This window comes from Phlebotomus papatasi, chromosome 2 (genome assembly GCF_024763615.1).
Source record: "Phlebotomus papatasi isolate M1 chromosome 2, Ppap_2.1, whole genome shotgun sequence".
Taxonomy (NCBI): Eukaryota; Metazoa; Arthropoda; class Insecta; order Diptera; family Psychodidae; genus Phlebotomus; species Phlebotomus papatasi.
Genome location: NC_077223.1, coordinates 84976931 through 84999494, shown reverse-complemented (window position 1 = coordinate 84999494; position 22564 = coordinate 84976931). Strand labels below are relative to the sequence as shown.

Sequence of the window (22564 nt, the reverse complement as noted above, 5' to 3'; positions counted from 1 at the left end):
GGAATGTAAAAGCAGGGCTTCAGGGAAGTTCAAAGGAATTTTCAATTTTCTAGATCAGAAGAAATTCAAACTATGAAGGGCTACTTGGACAAAATTCGATAAAAATTCCTGAAGAAATAGACTTAGCGGAAGATTTACACCCCTTACTCATTAGGGGCCTTATTCTTAATCGAAATGTATAAGCAGGGCTTTAGGAAGTTCCAGAGGATTTTCTAGGTCAAAAAATTTTCAAGTAATGGAAAGCCAGGACAAGATTCAATGGAAATTCTTGAAGAAATGTATTGGGGGAAAGAACTTCACCTCTTATTGATTAAGAACGTTTTCCTTAACCGGAATGTAAAAGTAGGGCTTCTAGATCAGAATTTAGTAGATTTTCTAGATCAGAAGAAATTCAAACTATGAAGGGCTACTTGGACAAAATTCGATAGAAATTCCTGAAGAAATAGACTTGGGGAAAGATCTTGGCCCTTATTCATTAAGGACTTTTTCCTTAACTGGAAGGTAAAAGCAGGGCTTCAGGAAGATAAATGAATTTTCTAGGTCAAAAAAAATTCTGCAGGAAGAATTTTTAAGGTATTTAAGGCTATTTGGACAACATTCGATAGGAATTTTTAAAGAAATGGACTTAGAGGACGATATACACCCCTTATTGATTAAGGACCGTCTTAATCGGAATGTAGTAGCAGGACTTTGAGAAATTCAAGAGATTTTCTAGGCCAGGAGAAATCCCGCCAGAAGAAATTCCAAGTTCTGAAACCTTTTTAGACAAGAATATATAGATATTCCTGAATAAATGAGGATGTGGTAGAATTACCAGGCCCTGCTCATTAAGGACTTTCTGTTTTAATTCAGGATATAGGGACAGGGCTTCTAGAAGTTCAAGTGAATTTCCTAGCCCTAGAAAAAATACATCTGGAGGAATTTTCAACATATATAGGGTAAGTGTGCCAAATTCCGGCATAGTTGCATGCAAGCGTCAAAGTCTCAAGTTTGAAATGGAATATTTTAAATACAAATTGATGTTTTTTTTTCTCCTTAAAGAGTATTGCTTGGAACCTTGTAAAGAGTTTACCGTCTTTATTTACTCTAAAATCATTCTTAATGGTGTCCTATTTCGACCACCTCATTCTCATAGTTCCTTGCCCTTCGGGAATTCTTCCAATGTCTTTTTCACGTCATCTCGTTTGTCGAAGGTACATTTTGTGTTATTCTCTTGCATTTTATAATCTCTAGAGTGTGTAAAATCTAAAAGTTCATGGAAATTCTAGAAACAAAAAAGGTGGCCGAAATTGCAAGCTGGCCGGAATTTGGCACACTTACCCTAAGACGTTTTTAAAAAAAACATTCTATCGATATTCCTGATGTTATTGTTTTGGACTGACATTTTCAACCCTTAAACTAGAAAGGACGATCTTCTATCGACGATCGAATGAAATTTTTAGAAAATATCACAAGCAGGAAAAATCCGGCTGGATGATTTCTTGTCGTTTAAAAGGAGTTTCCCAAAAGATTCCATAAAATTTGTCGCGACAAATAGCTTGGGGTGAGACTTTCACCCCCTACTGCATAAGGGTAGGGGATGAGTAAGGGTGAAAAGCCCTAATATATCTTTATGCTCTTTATGACAAAAGCCACCTTTGAGAATCTCATTAAATTGTTAGTGGATTTCCAGGAAAATGCTTTGTAAATTCCCTAAAAATAAGATCAAGTCCAAGCCCTACGCACCCCTATTTGAAGTTGAGGTTGAAGCAAAGTCCCCAAGATGGACCCCTAATTGAGTTTCCATGAAAAATCCAAGTGGAATCCAAAATGAAAAGTCACCCAGTTATCGGAGTCTCTGCGTAGTCAACAATTTATGAGTCTCTCTTCCCTCTCTGCCCCCTTCCCCCTACCTCTTCCCATTCGCGCGCCTCCCGCGCACCGCTTCTTCCCTCTCGCTCTGGCCACCAGGGCCTCTCTCGGTTTCTGTGTGGATTCCCCCTGTTCTATGTGCCCCGAAAGAGCCGAGGAGGGAGGTTAGTCAAAGACTCTCATCTGCCCATGTGGTTGTGTGCCTTGGGTATATAGGAAAAATACATACACATACATATGTACACCCAAGCCCAAGTACCCAGTCTGAGAGCCATGATGAAAAAGCCCGCTTCGCCTATGTAATACATAAGGTTATGTGCCTTCGTGTTGGTGCTTTGGCGTTATGTAATCGCCCAAGGAGTACATAGTGGAAAAAATGGTGTAACCTTTCCATCATCTTCCCGGAAAATTCAATCTTTGTCCCTAATGCCCTAGAAGACTGCCCCATAAAAGCTCCCTAATGCTAATTTATCCTCACAATCTGCATGTTTTTGGGAAAGATTTTTTTTCTTAAGAAACTCTTTATAGTGGCCTTCCTACGCAAAATAATTGGGATAAACCTACACGGAATTATACTTGAGAATCTCAATCAAAAGACTGCAAAAGCGGACGCCTGGTGGATTTGGGAAAGACTCTTTTGGCAGCCTTCTTGACAATAAAACTCGATCCTGAAAAATCAACCTAACCCAAGAGGAAAACAGCAACGGAAATCTACCTCAAATCTTCCTCTAACACTTCTGGAAACACCCTAAATGTCCACCTAATCTTTAAGGGTAGTTTTCTGCCTCAAAAGCTCGTTGAAATAATCAAGCAAAAGAATAAAAGCACTTACCGGGTTCCCTACTCGTCCTCCTCTTCCTCTTCGTTGAAGGAGAGCTTGGAAGTCTGAGCCTTGGTCTTTGATCCCTTGGACTCCTTATCCTTCCCAGAATTCCCGGAAGAACTGGAACCCTTAGTCCTGGGCTTAAAGATGATCTTCTGACTGAGATCAGCGGGTTTTTCAGCTTCCTCTGCAAGCACCACGAGAAAAAAAACCATGATTACTTGGCCAAAAAAAAGCGAAATAGGTGAAAAACAACGTGGGAAAGTCAACGAACCTTTCAGGAGCTTTTGCTTCTCTTTCTCAGCTTCGTCAGCCGTTAAATCGCCCGGTTTCAGCACAATAACTTGCGGTTTCTCCTCTTCACGCTCACAATTGACCTCGGGATCGGAATCTGACTCTTCAGGATGCTCCAGACGTTGTCTCTGTCAAAACCCCAGAGAGAAAGGCCGTCAACACAAAGAAGTCCACAAAAAGCTCAAGGATCCCACTTTTTAAAAAGTTTACCTTGGTGTCAACGGTGGGACCTTCACGATAGCCAATACTTTCTTTGATTCTCTTGAGAAAACTTGGATCTTCAGGTTTATTGAACACAATATTGCGTTTAGACATTTCACGCTGAGAAAAAACAAGTCTCAGAACATTTTCTGCTCATGAGGAAAACACATTTAATTCTTGCGTGCCAGCCCCCTTGTGAGGTTAGGTATTGTTGACAGCGGAAAATCTCACTGGAAATCACAGTATCACTGCCTCAAACACTTTCCAACTCAAGAATATACTTTCACAATTGCCACAGAGTAAAATTTTGATAAAACAATCCACAAATATTTGGAAAAAATTTAAGAAAATCCAAGAGAAAAATTGCAGATTGCACACACTTTTTCTGACGTTTCGTCACGCGCGCGCAGACGCAACCAATCGACTGCGTGGGTTTGCTATAATTTTTTTCATCGATTTTCACCCGCCGCCATTTTATAGCACACTGCATTTATTGATTTTTGCTGCAAAAAGTCGGCAAGAGTGTTTTTCATCAGTTTTCTGGGTGTTTTTCACTGTGAAAATCCATTTGAGTGTGCAGATTGTGACCCAGGGGTGTGGACAATGGCTACGGACATTAAATCTTTCCTGCATCAGTGGTGCGCCAAGGAGAAATTGGACAATCCATCTTATGACATCCGGCCGACAGGTAATTCCTCTATTGCTAGTTTTTCCGAGTTTTCTCTCGTATTTTGCCTATATGAAGTACATTTCTTGATGGTTTTCCATTAAGAATTCATCCATGAATCAGCTTGAATATCTACCGGAGGTGTTAGAGCAGTAAATATTGCAAAATTAGAAGATTAACATTCCTTGATGCCAAAAGTTGCACAGCTATTGTAATTGACTGAAAACTTTTCCGGACATGCTTGTTAATTTACTCCGTGGTAAATTATTTATTGTAGAAACAAAAATTATTTGAGAAACATTAGAAATGCGCACAACTTTCTAATTAGCAGAGAAACAGATACCGAATAGGGAAATGTAGGCATGATTCGCACACAGTGAACCTTCAAACGTTGCGAATTTTATCTTTGATTACAAATCGCTAGCTCGTCATTTCTTATGGCCTCTACACATTGGGAGCAATTTTTGTCAAAAATTGCTTTTTTGAAGGAAATTCCCTGCAGCATTGTAGGGGGAAACGTCAAATTTCTGTCAAAAACGCAATTTTTGACGAAAATTGCTCCCAATGTGTAGACGCCTTTAGTCATTAAGCATTATAATGCCTCTACATATTTTTGAGGCATTTTTGTCAAAAATTACATATTTGAATTACATATTTGATTTCCACCCAGACGCGATTTTCTTCAAAAGAGCAATTTTTGACAAAAAGGGATGGCAAAGCGTCCCAGGCTTTGCGAAATGCTCGAACTCGTGACTTAGATGCTATACTGCAAAAGTACTTTCGCATTATTTACCGTTTACCGGTTCTCAACCTATTTGAACCGATTCATAAATCTCTCAAAATATCCCCCAAACTAGTTTTAAAAGTAATAGGATTGATTTTCAGATAAAATTTTTTTATCGGTTATGAACCGGTTCATTACCGATTCAAAACCGTTAGAACTGGTTCAGTTTTATAGGAAATTCCAAGACCTTTCCAACGACCCCAAACATGACCCCATTTGCTTGATAAATGCGCTCCCTAGTGTCTTTTTAACATTTGACCTTGAAAAACCGTTGTCATAACCGTCCGTCGCTGTTCTATTCTTGATATGTAGCGGATAATAATAGATTTTCGGTTATTTACTGATTCATTAGCAGATCCCACTTGGGTTTCCAATACAAGTTCTCCAAATCCTGAGTGAATAACATATTGAATAAAACTGGGCTCTGGAATTCCGGGTTGTTGAATGACTGGAATACAGAAATTCCGGAATCTCGTCCGGTGGAGCTCAGAAAATCTTAAAATGTCGAAAATCATAGAACACCAAAAATTTCTAGAGTACCATTATCCCGGGGATCCTAAAAACCGGATCTAAGTTCTAGGTACCCTGAAAATCCCGAATTTTAAGACCCCGAAACATATTCTGAAAATCCCGAGACCCCGTCTTCCAAAATTTTAGATACCCGAATAGTTCATAAACGTATCTGTTCTCTATATAACAATTTACCAGTGCCGCCCTTCAAGAGGCACTACGATCGGTAAATGTATAAAAGACGAAATCACATTAATAGCTCGCTCTTGTTCTTCACCATCCACCATGTAAGATACAGTAGACTCTCGCTAATTCGGCTCTTTTAAGATCGGGATACTTTTTAATCCGGGCAACAGTTAAATTCGGAAAAAAGTTTGTTGACATTTTTCAAGTTCGATTATGTTTATCAAATGAAGCAAATTTGCCATGATTTGTCTTAGCTTTGATGTGATTTTGCATTATTAAGAGGTTTTCATGAAATTTTCTGCCCGAAATTCTTTCTAATTCGGTTGACATTTCGGTCCCAAATGCCCGAATTTGAGAGAGTCTACTGTAATATTACCATAGGCCAACTCCAAGACTTTTCACTTTCAGCCCCAAATACACATTTTCAACCGGTGAATTAGAGCACCTCATTTTCAGAATTAAAAAGCACGGCCCTTCTCGCATAGGTTTTCATCTGCTTTTTTAGTCGAAATCAACCGAATATCAAGGAGCTCTGTGAAATTAATTGCCTAGCCTAGATTAAAGATTACTAAATTTATTAAGAGTTTAATTGAAATTTACTATATGCTATTCACGGAAAGCAATTTTTACGCCTAATAAGGTTTTAATGGCTGGAATCAGTTTTAAGTCTAGTGCGACGATAACAAACAGGCTTTAAAATACCAATTTTACCAATAAATATTTATTTAAAAAATATCTCGAAATAATGCTCAAAAACAACTTAAGATATCTCAATTTTCTATGGCATATTTTCCGACTCTTTGAAATCTTCTATCTAGAAAGATCAGCTGGTAAATTTAAGACATTCACCATCAGCAAAGTCTTTCTTCATTGGTATCGCACATTTCGTCATCATATTGTCACTTATTTCATTCACATAACTATGCCAAACATGCTAAAAGAATATTTCAATTAATAACAAATCACTGTGAAATTGCGATTTCGTAACAGTTTAAGAGTTGTGATATCTTTCATTTGAGTAGTAAAGTATCCATGAGAGCTATGCAAAGAATTTAATCGAAAGATTTTGTAGGGTACACATACTTTTCAAATTCTTGAAATTTAATTGTTCGAAAGTGTTTCTCTCTATTGGTTAAAGTTTTAATAGGATTGTTAGCATAGTTAGTACTATAGCTTCCTTCCGACGGTTAAACCCTCCGTTGGTATTTGAATTGACATCAAAGATGCGTCTCAGAGCGGCGTCGATTTCTCTTAAGAGCATTACTAGTGCTAGCCGCTCAGTTGTTCGTAGAGTTGTATCATAGAGAGCTTTAGTATTGAGAGTTATGCCCTAAACAGACTTACTTAAGCTGACTTAAGCCGAGAGACGACTTAGTGGAAAATTATGGAAATGCACTTTAACCGCTATTTCTAATATAATTACGCTAAGCCGTCTCTTGGCTAATCCTCAGGTCTGTCGAGGCCCTTAGTTTATGCTGAATCGTTATAGGGAACAGATCGTTAAGAGAATCTCTGATTGCCTTGAGGAGTTTCCACTTACAAATTCCCTGAACGGATCTAATAGCTTTATCAAAGATGCTTAGGTGGCTGCATTTTCCCCATCCTTCCTTTGAGGGACAGGGCTTCTCACACTAACCTCCTTCAATCCTAGCGACTCTCTGTTAGTTCGCTCAAAAACGTAGCATAGGTCGCTGTTGTAAAGTCCGTACTATCGAAAGCTACTTGGGAGTTTTCGTACTAAGTTACGGAGAAGGGTTGTTAGCTCCTCACCCAATCCTCTCTAGAAGGGCAAGATCCATTTTTCCTTAGCCTCAGATTCGTGACTTCCCACTGGGGTTGGTTACCCAATCTTCTATCACTCACCTGAGTGTATCGGTTCCTACTAGGCATCTAGTTCGCTTGGAGGTGAACATAGGAATTGAAGGGAAGACGCTATGTATCGCATTATCCATCCGCCCATTTAGACCACCTTTATCCGAGATACCTAATTAAAAAAAAAATTATTGAATTTTACGATGCCCTCGTATGTTCGTAAAACAAGTTGAACTATATACTTTCAAGGCCCCAAGCATCGGCAGAGATTTCTCTGTGAAATCCGTGTGAGGAACATTCCCTATGTTGGTGCTGGTAACTCCACCAATAAGAAGGATGCAGAGAAGAATGCTTCGCGAGACTACGTCAACTATCTCATTCGAATTGGGAGAATTTCTGGGTCAGATGTCCCTGCTGACGCCATGGATGGGGATGCTATCCCACGTCCGGATCCCGGCTTAGGAGGTGGTCCTCCGCAAATGAATGCGTCAGCAAAGGTCTTCCAGGGTGGAATGACTCCCTCAGATTTGGGACAAGCCTATCGTCCAGTCCATCAGGAAGATCAACGTGATTATGGACCAACATCGTATCTTGATCGTGCTGAACAACAACTAAAAATGGAAGAAGCGGAATCCCTGGATGTGAATGCAGCCATTCACGGAAACTGGACTATTGAGAATGCCAAATCGAAATTGAGTCAATTTATGCAGATGCATAAGCTTCAAGCCAACTATAAGTACACTCCAGTTGGTCCCGATCACTCCAGGTTCGTAGAAAATCTCCCCTTTGTCCCTAATTTGTGGCTTTTGGTACGTTCTTCCGGCAACTTGTAATCTGCAAAGCCAGAAAATGAATGAAGTCCCCTCGAATGAGGAAATATCTGTGGCACTCTATGGATGTCTTGGGTATTGGTATGTCCAGGGAATGGAGTAGTGCATTCCTTGTACAGACATGAGAAAGTTGTGCCATATATAATTCCTGCAATTAATTGCATTTGAGTCTCAGAATATGATGCCGGAAGAACTGTACCAGAATCTCACCAAACGCATTCAGTGGTAAGTGAATGTCCTCTGATAATTTTTTTGTTAAGTAAGGATACCTTGTTAACGATTATCTTACTTTCAATGGACGCTGCAGGAGCTTTATGGCTGAACTAACAATTTACGTAAAGCAACTTGGGCGTTCGATTACAGCACGTGAAACTGGATCAAACAAACAATCGGCAAGCAAATCTTGTGCTCTGTCGCTTGTTCGACAACTCTTTCATTTGGGAGTTATTGAAGCGTTCACCGGAAGTCTCAAAACTGCAAAGTAAGTAAAGATTACTTTATTATAAATAAAAAAAGGTTGAGGAGTTTCCTTTGGGAAAATCCCAAGATGGTTGGGAAGAATTGGGTCAATGCAATCTCTTATATACTTGATCTGCTGACAGAAGATCATCCGTTAATAAGTTGATCAAGGAGAAATTTGAGGGAATTGTAATATGATGGTTGCTATTCTAAGAGATACTAAACAAATAAGTTAATCTTTCAGGAACGACGATCAGATGAAGCCGTATCCAGTTCGTATAAGTCCAGAACTTGAGGAGAAGATCGCTAATTGTTTGAAGGATCTTAATATTCAACCTGTTAATCCTAATGCTGCACCGCGTGTGAAGCAAGAAGATGGAACAATGCAACCCTTCAGTCTTCTAATCCCATCCAATGAGCCCAGAGTTGATCGTATGGCTTTGCTGAACCAGCCGGGTTCTGTAATCTCATGGTCTCCTCCGCAACCTAATTGGAATCCCTGGTTAGCTTGCAATATTGATGAGGGCTACCTAGCTACGGCAAGCCTTGATCAATTGAGTGACGATCTGTCTAATAGTGAGAAAGATCGTAGGATGAATGATTCTCAGTTGCAAGAGATGATGATGCAAAGGGAGAAACTCCCAATAGCAGCTATGAGAAATGAGATAATGTCGGCTATCAATGATAATGCTGTGGTTATCATCCGGGGAAATACTGGATGTGGTAAAACCACTCAAATTGCTCAGTTCATCCTTGAGGACTATATCAAGTCCGGTCAGGGTGCTTGGTGCAATGTCTGTGTGACACAACCAAGGAGAATCAGTGCGATCAGTGTTTCTGAGCGTATAGCTAATGAGAGGAATGAGAATCTCGGTGAATCCGTGGGGTATTCTGTGAGATTTGAATCAGTTATTCCTCGGCCCTATGGCTCGATTCTATTTTGCACTATTGGAGTATTGCTTCGGAAATTGGAAGCTGGTCTCAGAGGTGTATCACACGTTATTGTGGATGAAATCCATGAGAGAGATGTCAATAGTGACTTTATCATGGTTGTCCTCAGAGATATGGTTCACACCTATCCGGACTTGAGAGTTATTCTTATGTCCGCAACCATTGATACAACTCTCTTCTCTGAATACTATGGCAATTGTCCGGTCATTGAAGTACCCGGAAGAGCTTATCCAGTTGAGCAATACTTCCTGGAGGATTGCATTGAAATGACTAACTTCAAGCCGTCCCCAGACAGTCGTAAGCGTCGCAAGGATGACGATGGGGATGATGCACCTCCAGCAACTGAAGAAGTTGAGAAGAATCTCAATGTTGACATTGGGTCTCAGTACTCACCAAGTACAAGGAGTGTTATGGCTCAGATGTCTGAATCCGAAGTGAGTTTCGAATTGGTTGAAGCTATTTTGATGCACATCAATAAGAGTGGGGTTCCTGGAGCTGTATTGGTCTTCCTACCAGGTTGGAATTTGATCTTTGCTCTGATGAAGTTCCTTCAGAGTACTCAGGAGTTTGGAACTCCTAGATATAGAATTCTGCCATGTCATTCTCAAATCCCCAGGGAAGATCAGAGAAAAGTGTTTGAACCTGTCCCTCAGGGAGTCAGGAAGATTATTCTGTCTACGAATATTGCTGAGACCAGCATCACCATTGATGACATCGTGTATGTGATTGATATCTGTAAGGCTCGTATGAAGCTCTTCACATCTCACAACAATCTCATCAGCTATGCTACTGTCTGGGCCAGTCGAACAAATCTGGAGCAACGCAAAGGACGAGCTGGACGTGTACGTCCTGGAATGTGCTTTACTCTCTGCTCCAAGGCACGTTTCAGTAATCTCGAGGAGCATCTGACACCGGAAATGTTCCGAACACCTCTACATGAACTCGCTCTGAGTATCAAGCTTCTTCGTTTGGGATCCATTGGGCAGTTCTTGTCCAAAGCTATTGAACCTCCACCTCTGGATGCAGTTATTGAGGCTGAAGTGCTACTGAAGGAGATGAAATGTCTCGATCCGGAGGACAATTTAACTCCACTGGGCAGAATTCTGGCGAGACTTCCAGTTGAGCCGCGTTTGGGGAAGATGATGATCTTAGGATGTGTTTTCCTAGTCGGAGAACCCCTAGCCGCAATGGCAGCTTTCTCAAGTACCTTCTCCGAGGTCTTTTCTCTCGAAATGGGTCATAAGCGCTTGAGCAATCATCAAAGAGCACTTGGAGGAACCAAACATTCTGATCATGTAGCTATGCTTGTGGCATCACAGATGTGGAATGGAGCTCGTATGAAGGGAGAAGAAGCAGAGAAGCAATTCTGTGAGTGGAAGGGACTCCAGCAGCCGACGATGCGAGTGATGCACGAAGCGAAGAAGCAACTAATGGATCTCTTGCAGCAAACTGGATTTCCAGAAGAGTGTATCCTGGATTATCGTGTGAATGCCAATGTTCCCGATCCTACTCTCGATGTTGCCATAGGGCTGCTGTGTGTGGGATTATACCCAAATGTTTGCTTCCACAAGGAGAAGAGGAAGGTTTTGACGACAGAATCAAAGGCTGCTTTGATTCACAAGACTTCTGTCAATTGCACAAATTTGCAGTGCACATTCCCATATCCTTTCTTCATTTTTGGGGAGAAGATACGCACCAAAGCTGTCTCATGCAAGCAGATGACAATGGTTTCGCCGATTCATATTCTTCTATTTGCGTCTAGAAAGGTAAGATCTATTTGAGATCTTAGTTTAAAAAACTGCAGTTTTTCTCACGTATCGATAAAACTTTTGGATACTATGTTAAGTTATGTTAAATCTAACCTGAAAATAATAAAGCCAAGCTTTTTGATATGTAAATGGCTTAAGACAGCGATTTGAAGTATGTACGTAAGATTTAAACATTCATTCAACTTTGCCCGCTTAATAATCAAGGGTAGCGGGCTCAGGTTGCTCTGGTACTTTGTAACCCGGGACCAGCAGTTTAAGCAAAAGCTTGTTACTGGTAGTGGACGAAAAACTTGCACCTTTCTTGAGTCTTGCTCTTTTATTCTTTTACAGTAGACTCTCTCTCAATCGGGAATATGGGGCGAAATGTCATCCGGTTTATCGATAGATTTGGGCGTCAAAGCCTTTGTAAATTCCACAAAAAGCGCTCAATTATAAAGAATCACGATAAAATAGGAAGAACTACAGCGAATTTGAGCTAATTAGCTCCATAATTAAGCGTGAAAATTGTCAACAAAATTTGACGCCCGATTTAAAAAGAGCCGATTGAGTGAGAGTCTACTGTACAACGTTTTGAGGATTATTATCCTTTGAAAAGCATTTATTTTCATCTTATTGAAATTGTTTTAAAATCCTTTAATTTTTAGGTTACAAATAAATTCATAGCAAGTTTTTGGGCCTATTTCTCTTATTTACCCAACTAATTTACCAACTCGAAAACTTTTAGGTTAGGGTAAGTGTGCCAAATTTCGGCATAGTTGCAAATAAGCACCGAAGTCCTAAGTTTGAAATGCAATATTTTTAATTCATATTGATATTTTTTGTTACTTCCTTTTCGGGAGGGTTGTGTGGAACCTTGAAAACTAGTTTATCATCTTTGTTTTCTTTAAATCACTTCTTAAAATATTGAAAAATTAATAATAATATGGACATTGCTTTGAGTAGTATTCCGGCCACTTTGATTGAAATACCGCCCACCTTTCCAAGGTCTTTTCCACATCATCTTTTTTATAGAAGCGATGGTTTATTTCTCTGGACATTTGTAGAACTCAGAAATTGTAAAAAAAAAAACACAAAATGAATAAGAAATTTAGGAAAGCAAAAGATGTTGCCGGAATAGGCAACACTGCTTTACCGGAAAGACGCTCACAAAGTATATACTTCTTTACGCGAAATATAGGATCCAGCTGGGAAATTTTACCCGAAATTTAAAGATTGATTCACTATTAACATAAACAGAAACAATCTTTAATGAAAACTAATCAATTTTCATGAAAAACACCGAAGGAAAACCTTCTGCACTTCACCACAAATCACAACACTGCTAGAGACACAATAAACAATCGATCTGTCACATTTTTTGTAAGACTTTCCACACTGAGTTTTTACAACGCAATTTAAATTCAAATTATACCTAAAATTTAATGGTCTTTGAATAAATATTTAAAAGCAAAATTAATTCATTGACTATTCGAAGATTACATACATAATTTTAATTAATATATTTGCATGGCCGAAATTAGAAGCTGGCCGAAATTTGGCACACTTCCTCTATTATTAGAATTAGACTATAACTTTAAAATTTTAAAGTCTGATTTACGTGGCTGCCTACTTACTTGTTTTTGAAGGTATTTAACCTTGACAAGAAAGCTAACCTATTTTTTCAGTCATTAAAAATTTCGTTTTTTGTATTATTAGATCTCATTTATGAAGTATAATGTTCTATCTGACCTCAGTAATCAATCTGAGATAACATTTATTAGGTTTTGTTTCAAAGCTGTATCAAAATCAGATATTTTAAAAATCCTAACCTCAAAAAGCGACTTGGTGAGGTTACACAACTAAATATAAATTGAAATTTAAGAAAATAATTCTATTCGTATTTTTAATATTTGATTATTATAAAATATTTATATTTTTGATATTCAAATATTTCTATTTTAAATTTAAATACCTTAGGTTAGGCCTGCCTTAACACGTTCATAATTTCCATGGTAACATATTTGCCATCCAAATGCAACTCAGAGATTTTTTTCTGATTAGAATTTATTCAGTTTCTAGTATTTATAACCTAAAAAGTGCGATTTTGAGAGATTCGCAAGATTTTTTCTATGGTTCGTTAATTTATTTTTAGGTTATGTCTAACCTAACCTAACATTTTAATATCCTTTGTCGAGAATTAAACAATGAACTTTATTGTTTTGTAAATTCTATTTCACAAGAATTAAGAAAATGCAATATTTATCATTATTTTAGAATTTTTTGAAAGCTATTTTTTTTAATTAAAAAATCAAAAACAGATTTCAGAAAAGGATTTTCCATTTTGCAGATTGATTTGGTGGATGAGAACACCGTGAGAATTGATAATTGGCTCAATTTCGAGATGACTCCCAACCAGGCGAGTCTCATTTGTGCTCTGCGGCCAGTGATTGAGAGTCTCGTGGTGAGAGCTTCAGAGTCTCCGGACGATGTGTTGCAGCAGGAAGAAGCCTATGGGAATGCAATTGGTGTAATCCGGGATTTGTGTTTGATGGAGGCTGGAGATCATGAAATTACCCGTGAGAAGGGAATCTTGCCTCAGGGATTCGGTCCGCGTCGCAGGGATGATGATGGTGGTCCTCCAAGCAAATTCCCTCGAGGAGGCGGCGGTGGAGGATTTATGGGAGGCAGAGGAGGAGGAGGTGGATTTGGTGGAGCACCAGGATTTGGAGGAAGAGGAGGAGGAGGATTTGGCTTCAGAAGGGGCGGCTATGGCGGAGGTGGTGGAGGTTTCCGCGGAGGCTACGGTGGATACCGTGGTGGCCGTTATTGAGCTATAAAATTTGAATTTGAGAAATAATCGAAAGAGGCTGCGTATCTTTTTCAAAACAAAAACCACCTGTTGGGCTGCGTTTCTGACAGCTCCAAGCCGGAGAAAAACCGTTAAAATTGCTGCTTCACCTGGAAAAAGATTTCTGTAGTGATTTAATTTCAATCCAATTGTATATCTCTCAAGTATTTTGTGTGAAATAAAGGTTAAAATGAGAAAATGAATAGTTCAACATCATTGGGAAGTATTGATTTTTCGGCGATTCTCGAGGAGGAATTTCGGGCGATGGAAGAGAAGGATAGTGGCCAGGATATTAGTGTTTTGGCTGGGGAAATTGTCACGAATGCCCTGCACATCCCTAGGAGTCTATTTTGTCCATTCTGTGCGGATGAGTACATGTTCCAGTTCACGCTGAAGGATCATCTGAAGAGGGAGCACCTTGAGGAGTTGCAGAAGCAAATTGAGCGGCAAAAGAGGGCAGAAGTGCTGGAAGATGTGACTCTGTCAGCATCCCATGCTTGTCCCATCTGTGGTGCTCTTTTCTTTCACTTTGGCTTGGTGCCAAAGCATATCCATCAGCGGCATGGGAGGGCTTTTCTGCAGCAGTGGCAGAAGGAGAATGCAGAAAATCTGGCCAGGAGGGAAGATGAACCAAGTATTCTTTATGCCAAGTGCTCTCCGGGTCTCAGTGAGATATTCGATGCCCTGACAACCAATGAAAAAGTCAAACCAGTTCCTGAGGTCAAGGTTGCAACTCCCAGCAAGAGCATCCTGAAGAAGACTCCAAAGGGCAAGATTATCGTGTCTCCATCTTCAGTGTCCATCAGACGTACCAAGAGTGACTACGTCAAGAGATGTACACCAGTTCGCCGGGAATTGCGCTTCGATTTGCCGCCGCTGAAGAAGAAATCCCCCGAGGAGCAACTGCCTCCAATGCCCAGGGACACCATTCGCTCTTCCTGGAGATTGCCCTTCGGTTGGCGCAGGCAGAAAATCAAGTCACCCCCAAAGTCCACGGTGCTCACTAGCACTCCCATCAACACCCTGGGCGATGCCTCAGATGTGCCCTCATTCTTCGCTCTGGAGAGATTCCAGTGCGCAAGATGCCGCAAAACCTGGGACAATAACGCTGAACTCCTGCAGCATCTGAAGGAGCATCATCGCAGTGCCAGGCACTTCATGAGGCCCCATTACAGGTGTGCTCAGTGTGGGGCCACTTTCTACAGGAACAACTACTTGGTGCGCCATTGCCACTTTCATCATACGCCCCTCAAGGCCCGCCAGGTCATCAGGAATTGAGATTTTTTAAAAGTGAGTAGATGCTTCAGAGATTCCCTCCCTATTAGAATTGCAATTTCTCGCTTGCGGTTTATTTTTGCTTTTTAAAACGCTCAATAATTTATTGGCGGGAATTAGAAATTCAATTTTTATTTTAAAAAAGAAAGGGGTTTTTAATTTCCAAAAATTTATGAAAGAAAGGGGATAAGCAGTTAGGAAATTGGAAACCCTTTTCAAAAAAAAAATGTTTGCACATTTCATTAAGTGATTACTGATAAGTCCGGCTAAGCTTATGGTAGCTGAGATTCTTTACAGGCGACCTCAAAATGCATGCAACTCGGAATTCATGAAAATTCGATTATGAGTTGAAATTTGGGAATAAAGAATCGCGTCGAGACAATTTTATCAGTTTCTGCCACCGAAAACCCCAAAAACAATTTGATTAACGCGATTCTTCACGCCCAAAATTCAATTCACAATAGAATTTTCTCACATTTCGAGTTGTACAAATTTCGAAGTCACCTGTAAAGAATCTCAGCTACCATAAGCTTATCTGAGCTTATCACTGGTCATTTTCTATTTTGAACAATTTGAGTACAGAAGCCCAACAAAAGAAAATTAATTAAAATCGGTTAATAAATATCAGAGATAGAGTCCGGTCCATATTGATAAAATGTCAGGAAGGAGCGTGATGGAATTGGGAGGGATGAGGACCCATCGCTAGAAAAAGGTTTCGATCTCAGATACAATATACTAAAATTTCATCGAAATGCACTCCGGTCTACGTATTTTTTATTTGTAGCTCGAGGGGAATTGTGTAACGCTCTGGCAATGCCATATGACAAATTGGGTTCGAATCTTAGGAGAGGTTTTTCGAAAATGCGATTCTGTAGCCGTGGCATTGTCATTTCAGCTCACGTAGCATTGTCAGAAGTCACATATTTGAGATTTCTGGCAATTCGAATGACAATAAATGTAGTTAAACAAATCAACCAAGACGTATTGTATTTTCCTAAAATCATCAAGTAAAGGCATTTCATTAAAAAAATATCAGTGAATTGCATTTTCGAACTCATATGATATGACAAAAAAATCTCGTATGGCATTGTCAGGTTTCGAACTCACGTGTGACAATGCCACGAAAATTACAGAATTCCCCCACAGGTCAGGGAACTTCGAAGGAGGAGTTGTGATCCTCCGTTGGAAAGGTCTCGACCTCAGCTACAACATATGTACAAAAACTTAAAGAAAAGCTTTATCTAGTGTTTGAAATATTCGACATCGAAATTTCAAGTAGAACTCAACAGTTATTACCGATATAACATTTTTTATTGCTCAAATTTTGCAGAATGAGAAATAAAAAGAAAATCCTTTTTTATGTGTTCGAATATCTGGGTGCTAAATGGTTAGATAAGGATTTGGGACCTTCGGCGAACCCCCCCCCCCCCCCATTATTTGACTCTGGGACCGTTAATATGTAAATCATTTTCCCCCAATTCGTCCGCTTCCCCTCCAAAACCATGTTTTTTGGGATTGGTCGAAAACATATCGTGCGATTTTTTCAGGGGAAGAGGAGGGGCAGGAGAAAAAAGGAGGGACATATTAATGGTTCCAGGGGTTCCAGGGTCAAATTATGTGGGGCCCCCCGATGGTCCCAAGTCTCTATCTCTCACCATTTTACACTTAATTTAGATTGAAAATAAAACGCAAAAATTAAGATATTTTTAAGACAGTCGTTCCTCAACTTACCATCAAAACTGGACCCCAATTTTAGTTCTTTACAAGAGATATTTCGTCGGTTGCCTCAGCAACTGTGCTAACTGCATTTTCTTTGTGTCAGCATTCGTTGTAAGCAACGCATCGCTGCGCGGCGTTTGCAATGAATGCAGACACAAAGCAGATGCAGTTAGCGCAGTTGCTGAGGCAACCGACGATTTCTTGGTACACAAAACATTTACCAAAACAAACTTTCTCCTCATCCCATTTTTTTCCCAAACTTATGACTTATTTCGAAACAAGAATTTTTTCCAAACATACGACTTATTTCGGAACAGGGGGAGTACGCTTTTTCAAATTCTGACAATTAGAATCGGAAGTATGGCCACTTGGGAATTAAATTTTTAACTCCTTTAAGCTCGAGTCAGTGGGGGTCGGGGTTTAACTGATTTTTTAATCTAGAGCTCTTAGGCCCAGCTATAGCATACTAAAATTTGAGATCGATCGATGCATGAGGGCTGAATTATTGAGAAAACCAAATTTAAGAGTGTTGCAAAATGGCGGAAGGGGGGTGGGGGTGGTAGATCTGACATCTTCAACTTCTAACCGCCCAACGACATTTAACTTTTAACCTTTTTCGAAAATCGCTTCTCGATATCTCTCTCCGTTCTCTCTCCAGAACGAAATGTCAAAAAGTCTAAATCCAAAATTTAGGCCCGTTCTGACGAGGCTGGATTTCACCTCGAACTCCTCGGATCACAAAATCTGAGATTGTAAAGAATCTCAGCTAATTTGAGACCGATCCATGTCATAAAAGCTGAATTTTTGAAAAAAAAAAAAATTAGTTGTGTTCTAAAATGGGGGAGGGGAATGATAGGTTGAATCTGGCATCACTAACTTCTAGCTGCCCTAGCTGACCATCGATATTTAACCTTTGCCGAAAACCGCTTGTCGATATCTCTTTCCGTTCTCTCTTTGAAAGTGCTTATGCGCTCCAGATGGTATTGACGATAGAGTAACGGAAGGGACATTAAAATTGATTTTAACCCTCGTTGAAGACGGACGGTTAAACACACGTTGGAAGTGTGTTGTAGCTCGGATTACTCCACATTCACAGACCCAATGAGGTCAGAATAGTCCATAAGTCGACCTAGTATGCTCCTCATTTTTCCACAATCCCTTCTCTCCCCCTCCAAAACCATTGTTATTGCTTGAAAACACGTCCTGCGAGTTTTTTTATATTTAGATATGTTCAGAAATTAACCAGACAAACATTTCTTCGTTATACGAAAATACCGTTAAATCATTCTTAATAACAGGTTTTCAAGGTCAAAGCTCAAGAAGACTCTAGGAAGCGTATTTTTCAACTGAATGGTATCATATTTTGACTCGTTGGAAAGGTCTTGGAATTTCTGACAAGACTGAACCGGTTCCAATCGTTTATGAACTGGTGATGAACTGGTTATAAACCGATAACTAATTTTTATCATATAAAATCAATTATATTAAGTTATTTCGGACGACCTTTGAGTGATTCAAGCGATTCAGTAAATCAGTTGTGATCCTTAAAACGAGAGTAAAAGTCCTTAAAACGAGAGTATCAAAAACATTACCAAACTTTCAGGACTCTTTCCTAACATCACTCTGCACCATCTTCTTCAAAGTTACTCACCCATCCAGCTATCCTCAGGATTGGATCCAAAAAGCACCCAGTGTCGACAGAAAAGCCGTAAGTTTTTGCTAAGGACATTTAATTGTAATAAATTGAGTTTTACACTTAAACTAGGCATTTTATCTAATAGAAAAAGAAAATGGGGAGAATTTGCAGGAATGCTCTTATTCACTGTTTAGCTCTCAAGTCTTGACTAGATTTTCACTTTTTTTTATCTACCCTGGGGGGAATACTAGAGCCTCGTGATCTCGGCCACTGTGGTGGATGGCATAGTGGCCGAATCGTGGGCTCTGGGCGGGAGGCTTGAGTAGTAGCCAGCAGGGCCAGGTGTGACTTGGGTTGTGGCAGTTCCCTTGGCTACTGTGGCGCCCTCGAGACACTCACACATTGGCGCCCCCACCAAACTGATTGTGGTGGTGGTTGTCGTTGTCTGCTGGACAAACTGCGATGGCGGTGGAGCGTAGTTCTCCACATCCGAGAAGGTTGTGTACCTTTCGTAGGCTGGTGTCATCTTGCGGGGCATTGAGTGTCTCTGGGGTGGCTGATGGGCCATCTTGGGCGCCACAGTGTCCAAGTAGCCATAGCCAAAGCCATACCCACCGATTGCCTTCGTTGTGAGATTGTCCCAGGATTTGGGCTTATGCACGGCATATCCGTAGCCCGGAAGGGGCTGAATCTGGGCTGCATGCGGGTAGAAACGCGTGGGGAAGCCCTGAGGGGGCGCTTGAGCGTAGTATGAGACACTAGCGCGAGATCTGGGATTCCCGGTGGAGGATTTCACCGAGTGACCTCTTGAGGACTCACTGTGCGGATCCCAGAGAGTGTCTGTGCTCAAGGATGTCGTGTACGATGTCACAGAACCCTCAACAGTTGTCGCGGCGAATTCACTGGATGTGCAGGAATGCAGACTGCAGTGACTCGCGAGCCCGGCACTGAGATCGTAATAGCGAGGTTGATGATTGGCGAACTGTGGAGGTGGAGCTGGAGGTTGAGTAACCTGTGTGCGTTGATGACGCTCCTTGGATTCTTTGCTACGATGCTTGTGCTTGTGATGGTGATCCTTGCTGTGATGCCTGGATCTACGTCTCACTGGAATGCACTGAGCTTCGCAACAGGGACTAGCCAAGTCGTAAGCATCCAGGCTTACATTGTCCCCATTGTTGGCTTTGCTCTTGCCGAAATGGCAAGGATTGCAGGAATGCCCATGACAGTGACGACTGGACTTAGATTTGTGCTGATCCTGAGCCTGAGAGCGTTTTGGAGTATTGTCATCGGGCAGAGATGAGGCTGTAGTGTTATCTGACGATGGTACTCTCCTCAGATACTGCTGACTCTTGCAGCGTTGCTGATGAGCTGGCGGTGGCCCAGCCGGAGCTATACTTATGAGATACTCTCCGCTTCCCGTGGAAGCTGACGGACGCAAAATGTACCTACAGTGAGGGTCTAAGTAGCGATAGGCTAGCATCATTTGCGTCGGCGGTGGCGCCACGCAGTGATTCTTCTGCTGTTGCTTTCCCAAACCCCCAACATCTTCAGTCGAAATGGGACGATTTCCTAGAGGTTCTGCCACCTCAGTCACTTCTTCGCCCGTCCCGGCCTTTTTTCGCGCTGGAAGACTATGGGTCTTCCATTTTCCCTCCAAAAGCTCCCTCTCGCGCAGGCAAATCTTCTCCAGTTCGCTCATCTTCCCTTGTAGCACATTTTGGAGCTGAAGGTAGCGCATATGGAGTTCTACTTTGCGTACACAGTCTTCAAACAGCACAACCATTCGCATTCGGGTATCACACTCCTTGATGAAGGTCACAAGGGTCTTGTGATCGGCTTTTTCCATGTCAGTCCCATTGATCGACAGGATCACATCTCCCTCGCGCATTCCGGCCCGATATGCTGGGCCATCGTACTCCACGTAGTCCACGTACGTGATCATTTCGACCTGGAAAATTCATGATTATCATTTACACTAACGGCCAAAACATTAAATACACCCTTCGTAAGCTTAAATACACGTAATTTGGACCGGGAAAACGCTGTAATATCCAGTTCTATTGACTGAAATAGTTTCATATATAAACCTAAGAACAGTTTTAAACAAGATTTGACAAAATACATGAGCTACAAAATTTATAATTTGAGGATCAGCCAAAAATTAGCTTTTTGGAAAAAATACAAAAGTAGCCCCACATTCTAAAACTGATCTAATCTTTTAATAATCATTTAATATAAGCTAAATACTATTAGTAAATATTATTAAGAGTCAGAAAAACTGAAAATAATACCGAGGGAATATTTTTGGTACGGATTGTGGTCGGTTTCCGGTGTGATGTATTCTGAAAGGGGTTTCTTCTTTGAATATTGAAGTTTTCAGCCCAAATTCTAGTTTTTCATATTTTTTTATTATTTTTCAAATTTCTTCTTATTATTGTTGCAATTTCATTTCTTTTACTTCATCATTTTATTTAAATAATCATGAATAAAATCATAAAATTTAGTTTTCCTCGAAGAATCCTCCTTTAACTTTGATAAGCGCCTCACATATTCGAGGCATCCTGTTGATCAATTTCTACAAAATGTCTGAAGGAACTTTTCCCACACATCCTCAAGTGTTTTCACCAAGATTGGAACTGATGTCGCGCCTAATCTCAAACCTTGTGGTCGAGAAAATTCCAGAAAATTTCGATGTGGTTCCAATTGGGTGATTGGGGTGGCTAATGCATTTAGTTCAGGACCCTGCGTTTGCCTTTCTCAAGAAGGAAACCTCTACAAAGCTTTGAGAAGTGCTTGGGATCGTTATCCTCTTGAAAAAAAAAACCACGCCCAATAAACCGAATGCATTAGCCACGCCAGTCACCCGATTGTAGCCTCATTGCAATTCTCTTGGATTTTCTCGACCACAAGGTTCGAGATTAGGCGCGACATCAGTTCCAATCTTGGTGAAAACACTTGAGGATGTGTGGGAAAAGTTCCTTCAGACATTTTGTAGAAATTGATCAACAGGATGCCCCAAATTTGTGAGGCGCTTATCAAAGTTAAAGGAGGATTCTTCGAGGAAAACTAAATTTTATGATTTTATTCATGTTTATTTAAATAAAATGATGAAGTAAAAGAAATGAAATTGCAACAATAATAAGAAGAAATTTGAAAAATAATAAAAAAATATGAAAAACTAGAATTTGGGCTGAAAACTTCAATATTCAAAGAAGAAACCCCTTTCAGAACACATCACACTGGAAACCGACCACAATCCGTACCAAAAATATTCCCTCGGTATTATTTTCAGTTTTTCTGACTCTTAATAATATTTACTAATAGTATTTAGCTTATATTAAATGATTATTAAAAGATTAGATCAGTTTTAGAATGTGGGGCTACTTTTGCATTTTTTCCAAAAAGCTAATTTTTGGCTGATCCTCAAATTATAAATTTTGTAGCTCATGTATTTTCTCAAATCTTGTTTAAAACTGTTCTTAGGTTTATATATGAAACTATTTCAGTCAATAGAACTGGATATTACAGCGTTTTCCCGGTCCAAATCACGTGAATTTAAGCTTACGAAGGGTGTATTTAATGTTTTGGCCGTTAGTGTATTTATTAATAGTTTGAACAAGAGTGGTCTATTTCAATAAGGAAATTCATGTACGATAGACTGTTTTTGCTCGCAGAAACTCTATCGATCACTACAGGCTATCGATCGATACAGTAGTCTGGGTTAATCGGCTATTTTCAATCGGGCGAAAAATTTTGTTGACAATTTTCACGTTAATTATGTAGCAAATTTGCTCAAAGTTGCTGTAGTTCTTCCTATTTTATTGTGATTCTGTATAATTGAGCGCTTTTTGTGGAGTTTACAATGGCTCTGACGCTCAAATCTCCCGATAAATTCTCCCGGTAACTACAGGCACTTATCGGTATTCCTGCGAATACTTATCGGTATTGCTCCAGTTATTTGCTATAAGGA

At 40.2% G+C, this 22564-nt stretch overlaps 5 protein-coding genes across 6 annotated transcripts in view; 2 read left to right on the top strand and 3 right to left on the bottom strand.

Moving 5' to 3' along the window:
* Positions 1–2790, bottom strand: part of LOC129804809 (uncharacterized) — a 37451-nt gene extending 34661 nt beyond the window's left edge. Inside the window, exon 1 of the mRNA XM_055852432.1 lies at positions 2684–2790. The gene's annotated coding sequence lies outside the window, so the exon portion shown is untranslated. The remainder of the gene's footprint in view (positions 1–2683) is intronic.
* Positions 2692–3283, bottom strand: LOC129801066 (uncharacterized protein KIAA1143 homolog). The gene is made up of 3 exons (XM_055845825.1): positions 3179–3283; positions 2949–3096; positions 2692–2861 (listed from the first exon to the last, which is right to left on the bottom strand). Exons 1-3 carry the CDS (start codon positions 3281–3283, stop codon positions 2692–2694), a joined length of 423 nt encoding a protein of 140 aa, XP_055701800.1.
* Positions 3284–3634: 351 nt separating this feature from the next.
* On the top strand, positions 3635–14163 carry LOC129804808 (dosage compensation regulator). Of its 2 annotated transcripts, XM_055852429.1 has the most exons (5): positions 3635–3857; positions 7378–7894; positions 8266–8439; positions 8662–11134; positions 13464–14163. In XM_055852429.1, the coding sequence occupies exons 1-5, from the start codon at positions 3773–3775 to the stop codon at positions 13944–13946; spliced, it is 3732 nt and encodes a 1243-aa protein (XP_055708404.1). In that variant the 5' UTR covers positions 3635–3772; the 3' UTR covers positions 13947–14163. The 2 variants fall into 2 exon arrangements, with proteins under 2 accessions (XP_055708404.1, XP_055708405.1); XM_055852430.1 differs by lacking the exons at positions 3635–3857; positions 7378–7894 and adding an exon at positions 7961–8183.
* LOC129804811 (uncharacterized) lies at positions 14163–18719 on the top strand. Its single transcript, XM_055852434.1, has 2 exons — positions 14163–15254; positions 18562–18719. Exon 1 carries the CDS (start codon positions 14163–14165, stop codon positions 15240–15242), a length of 1080 nt encoding a protein of 359 aa, XP_055708409.1. The 3' UTR covers positions 15243–15254; positions 18562–18719.
* The window catches only part of LOC129804810 (uncharacterized), a 15909-nt gene continuing 12016 nt past the window's right edge, over positions 18672–22564 (bottom strand). Inside the window, exon 3 of the mRNA XM_055852433.1 lies at positions 18672–20542. Coding sequence (XP_055708408.1) covers positions 18842–20542 — 1701 coding nt within the window. The 3' untranslated portion in view covers positions 18672–18841. The remainder of the gene's footprint in view (positions 20543–22564) is intronic.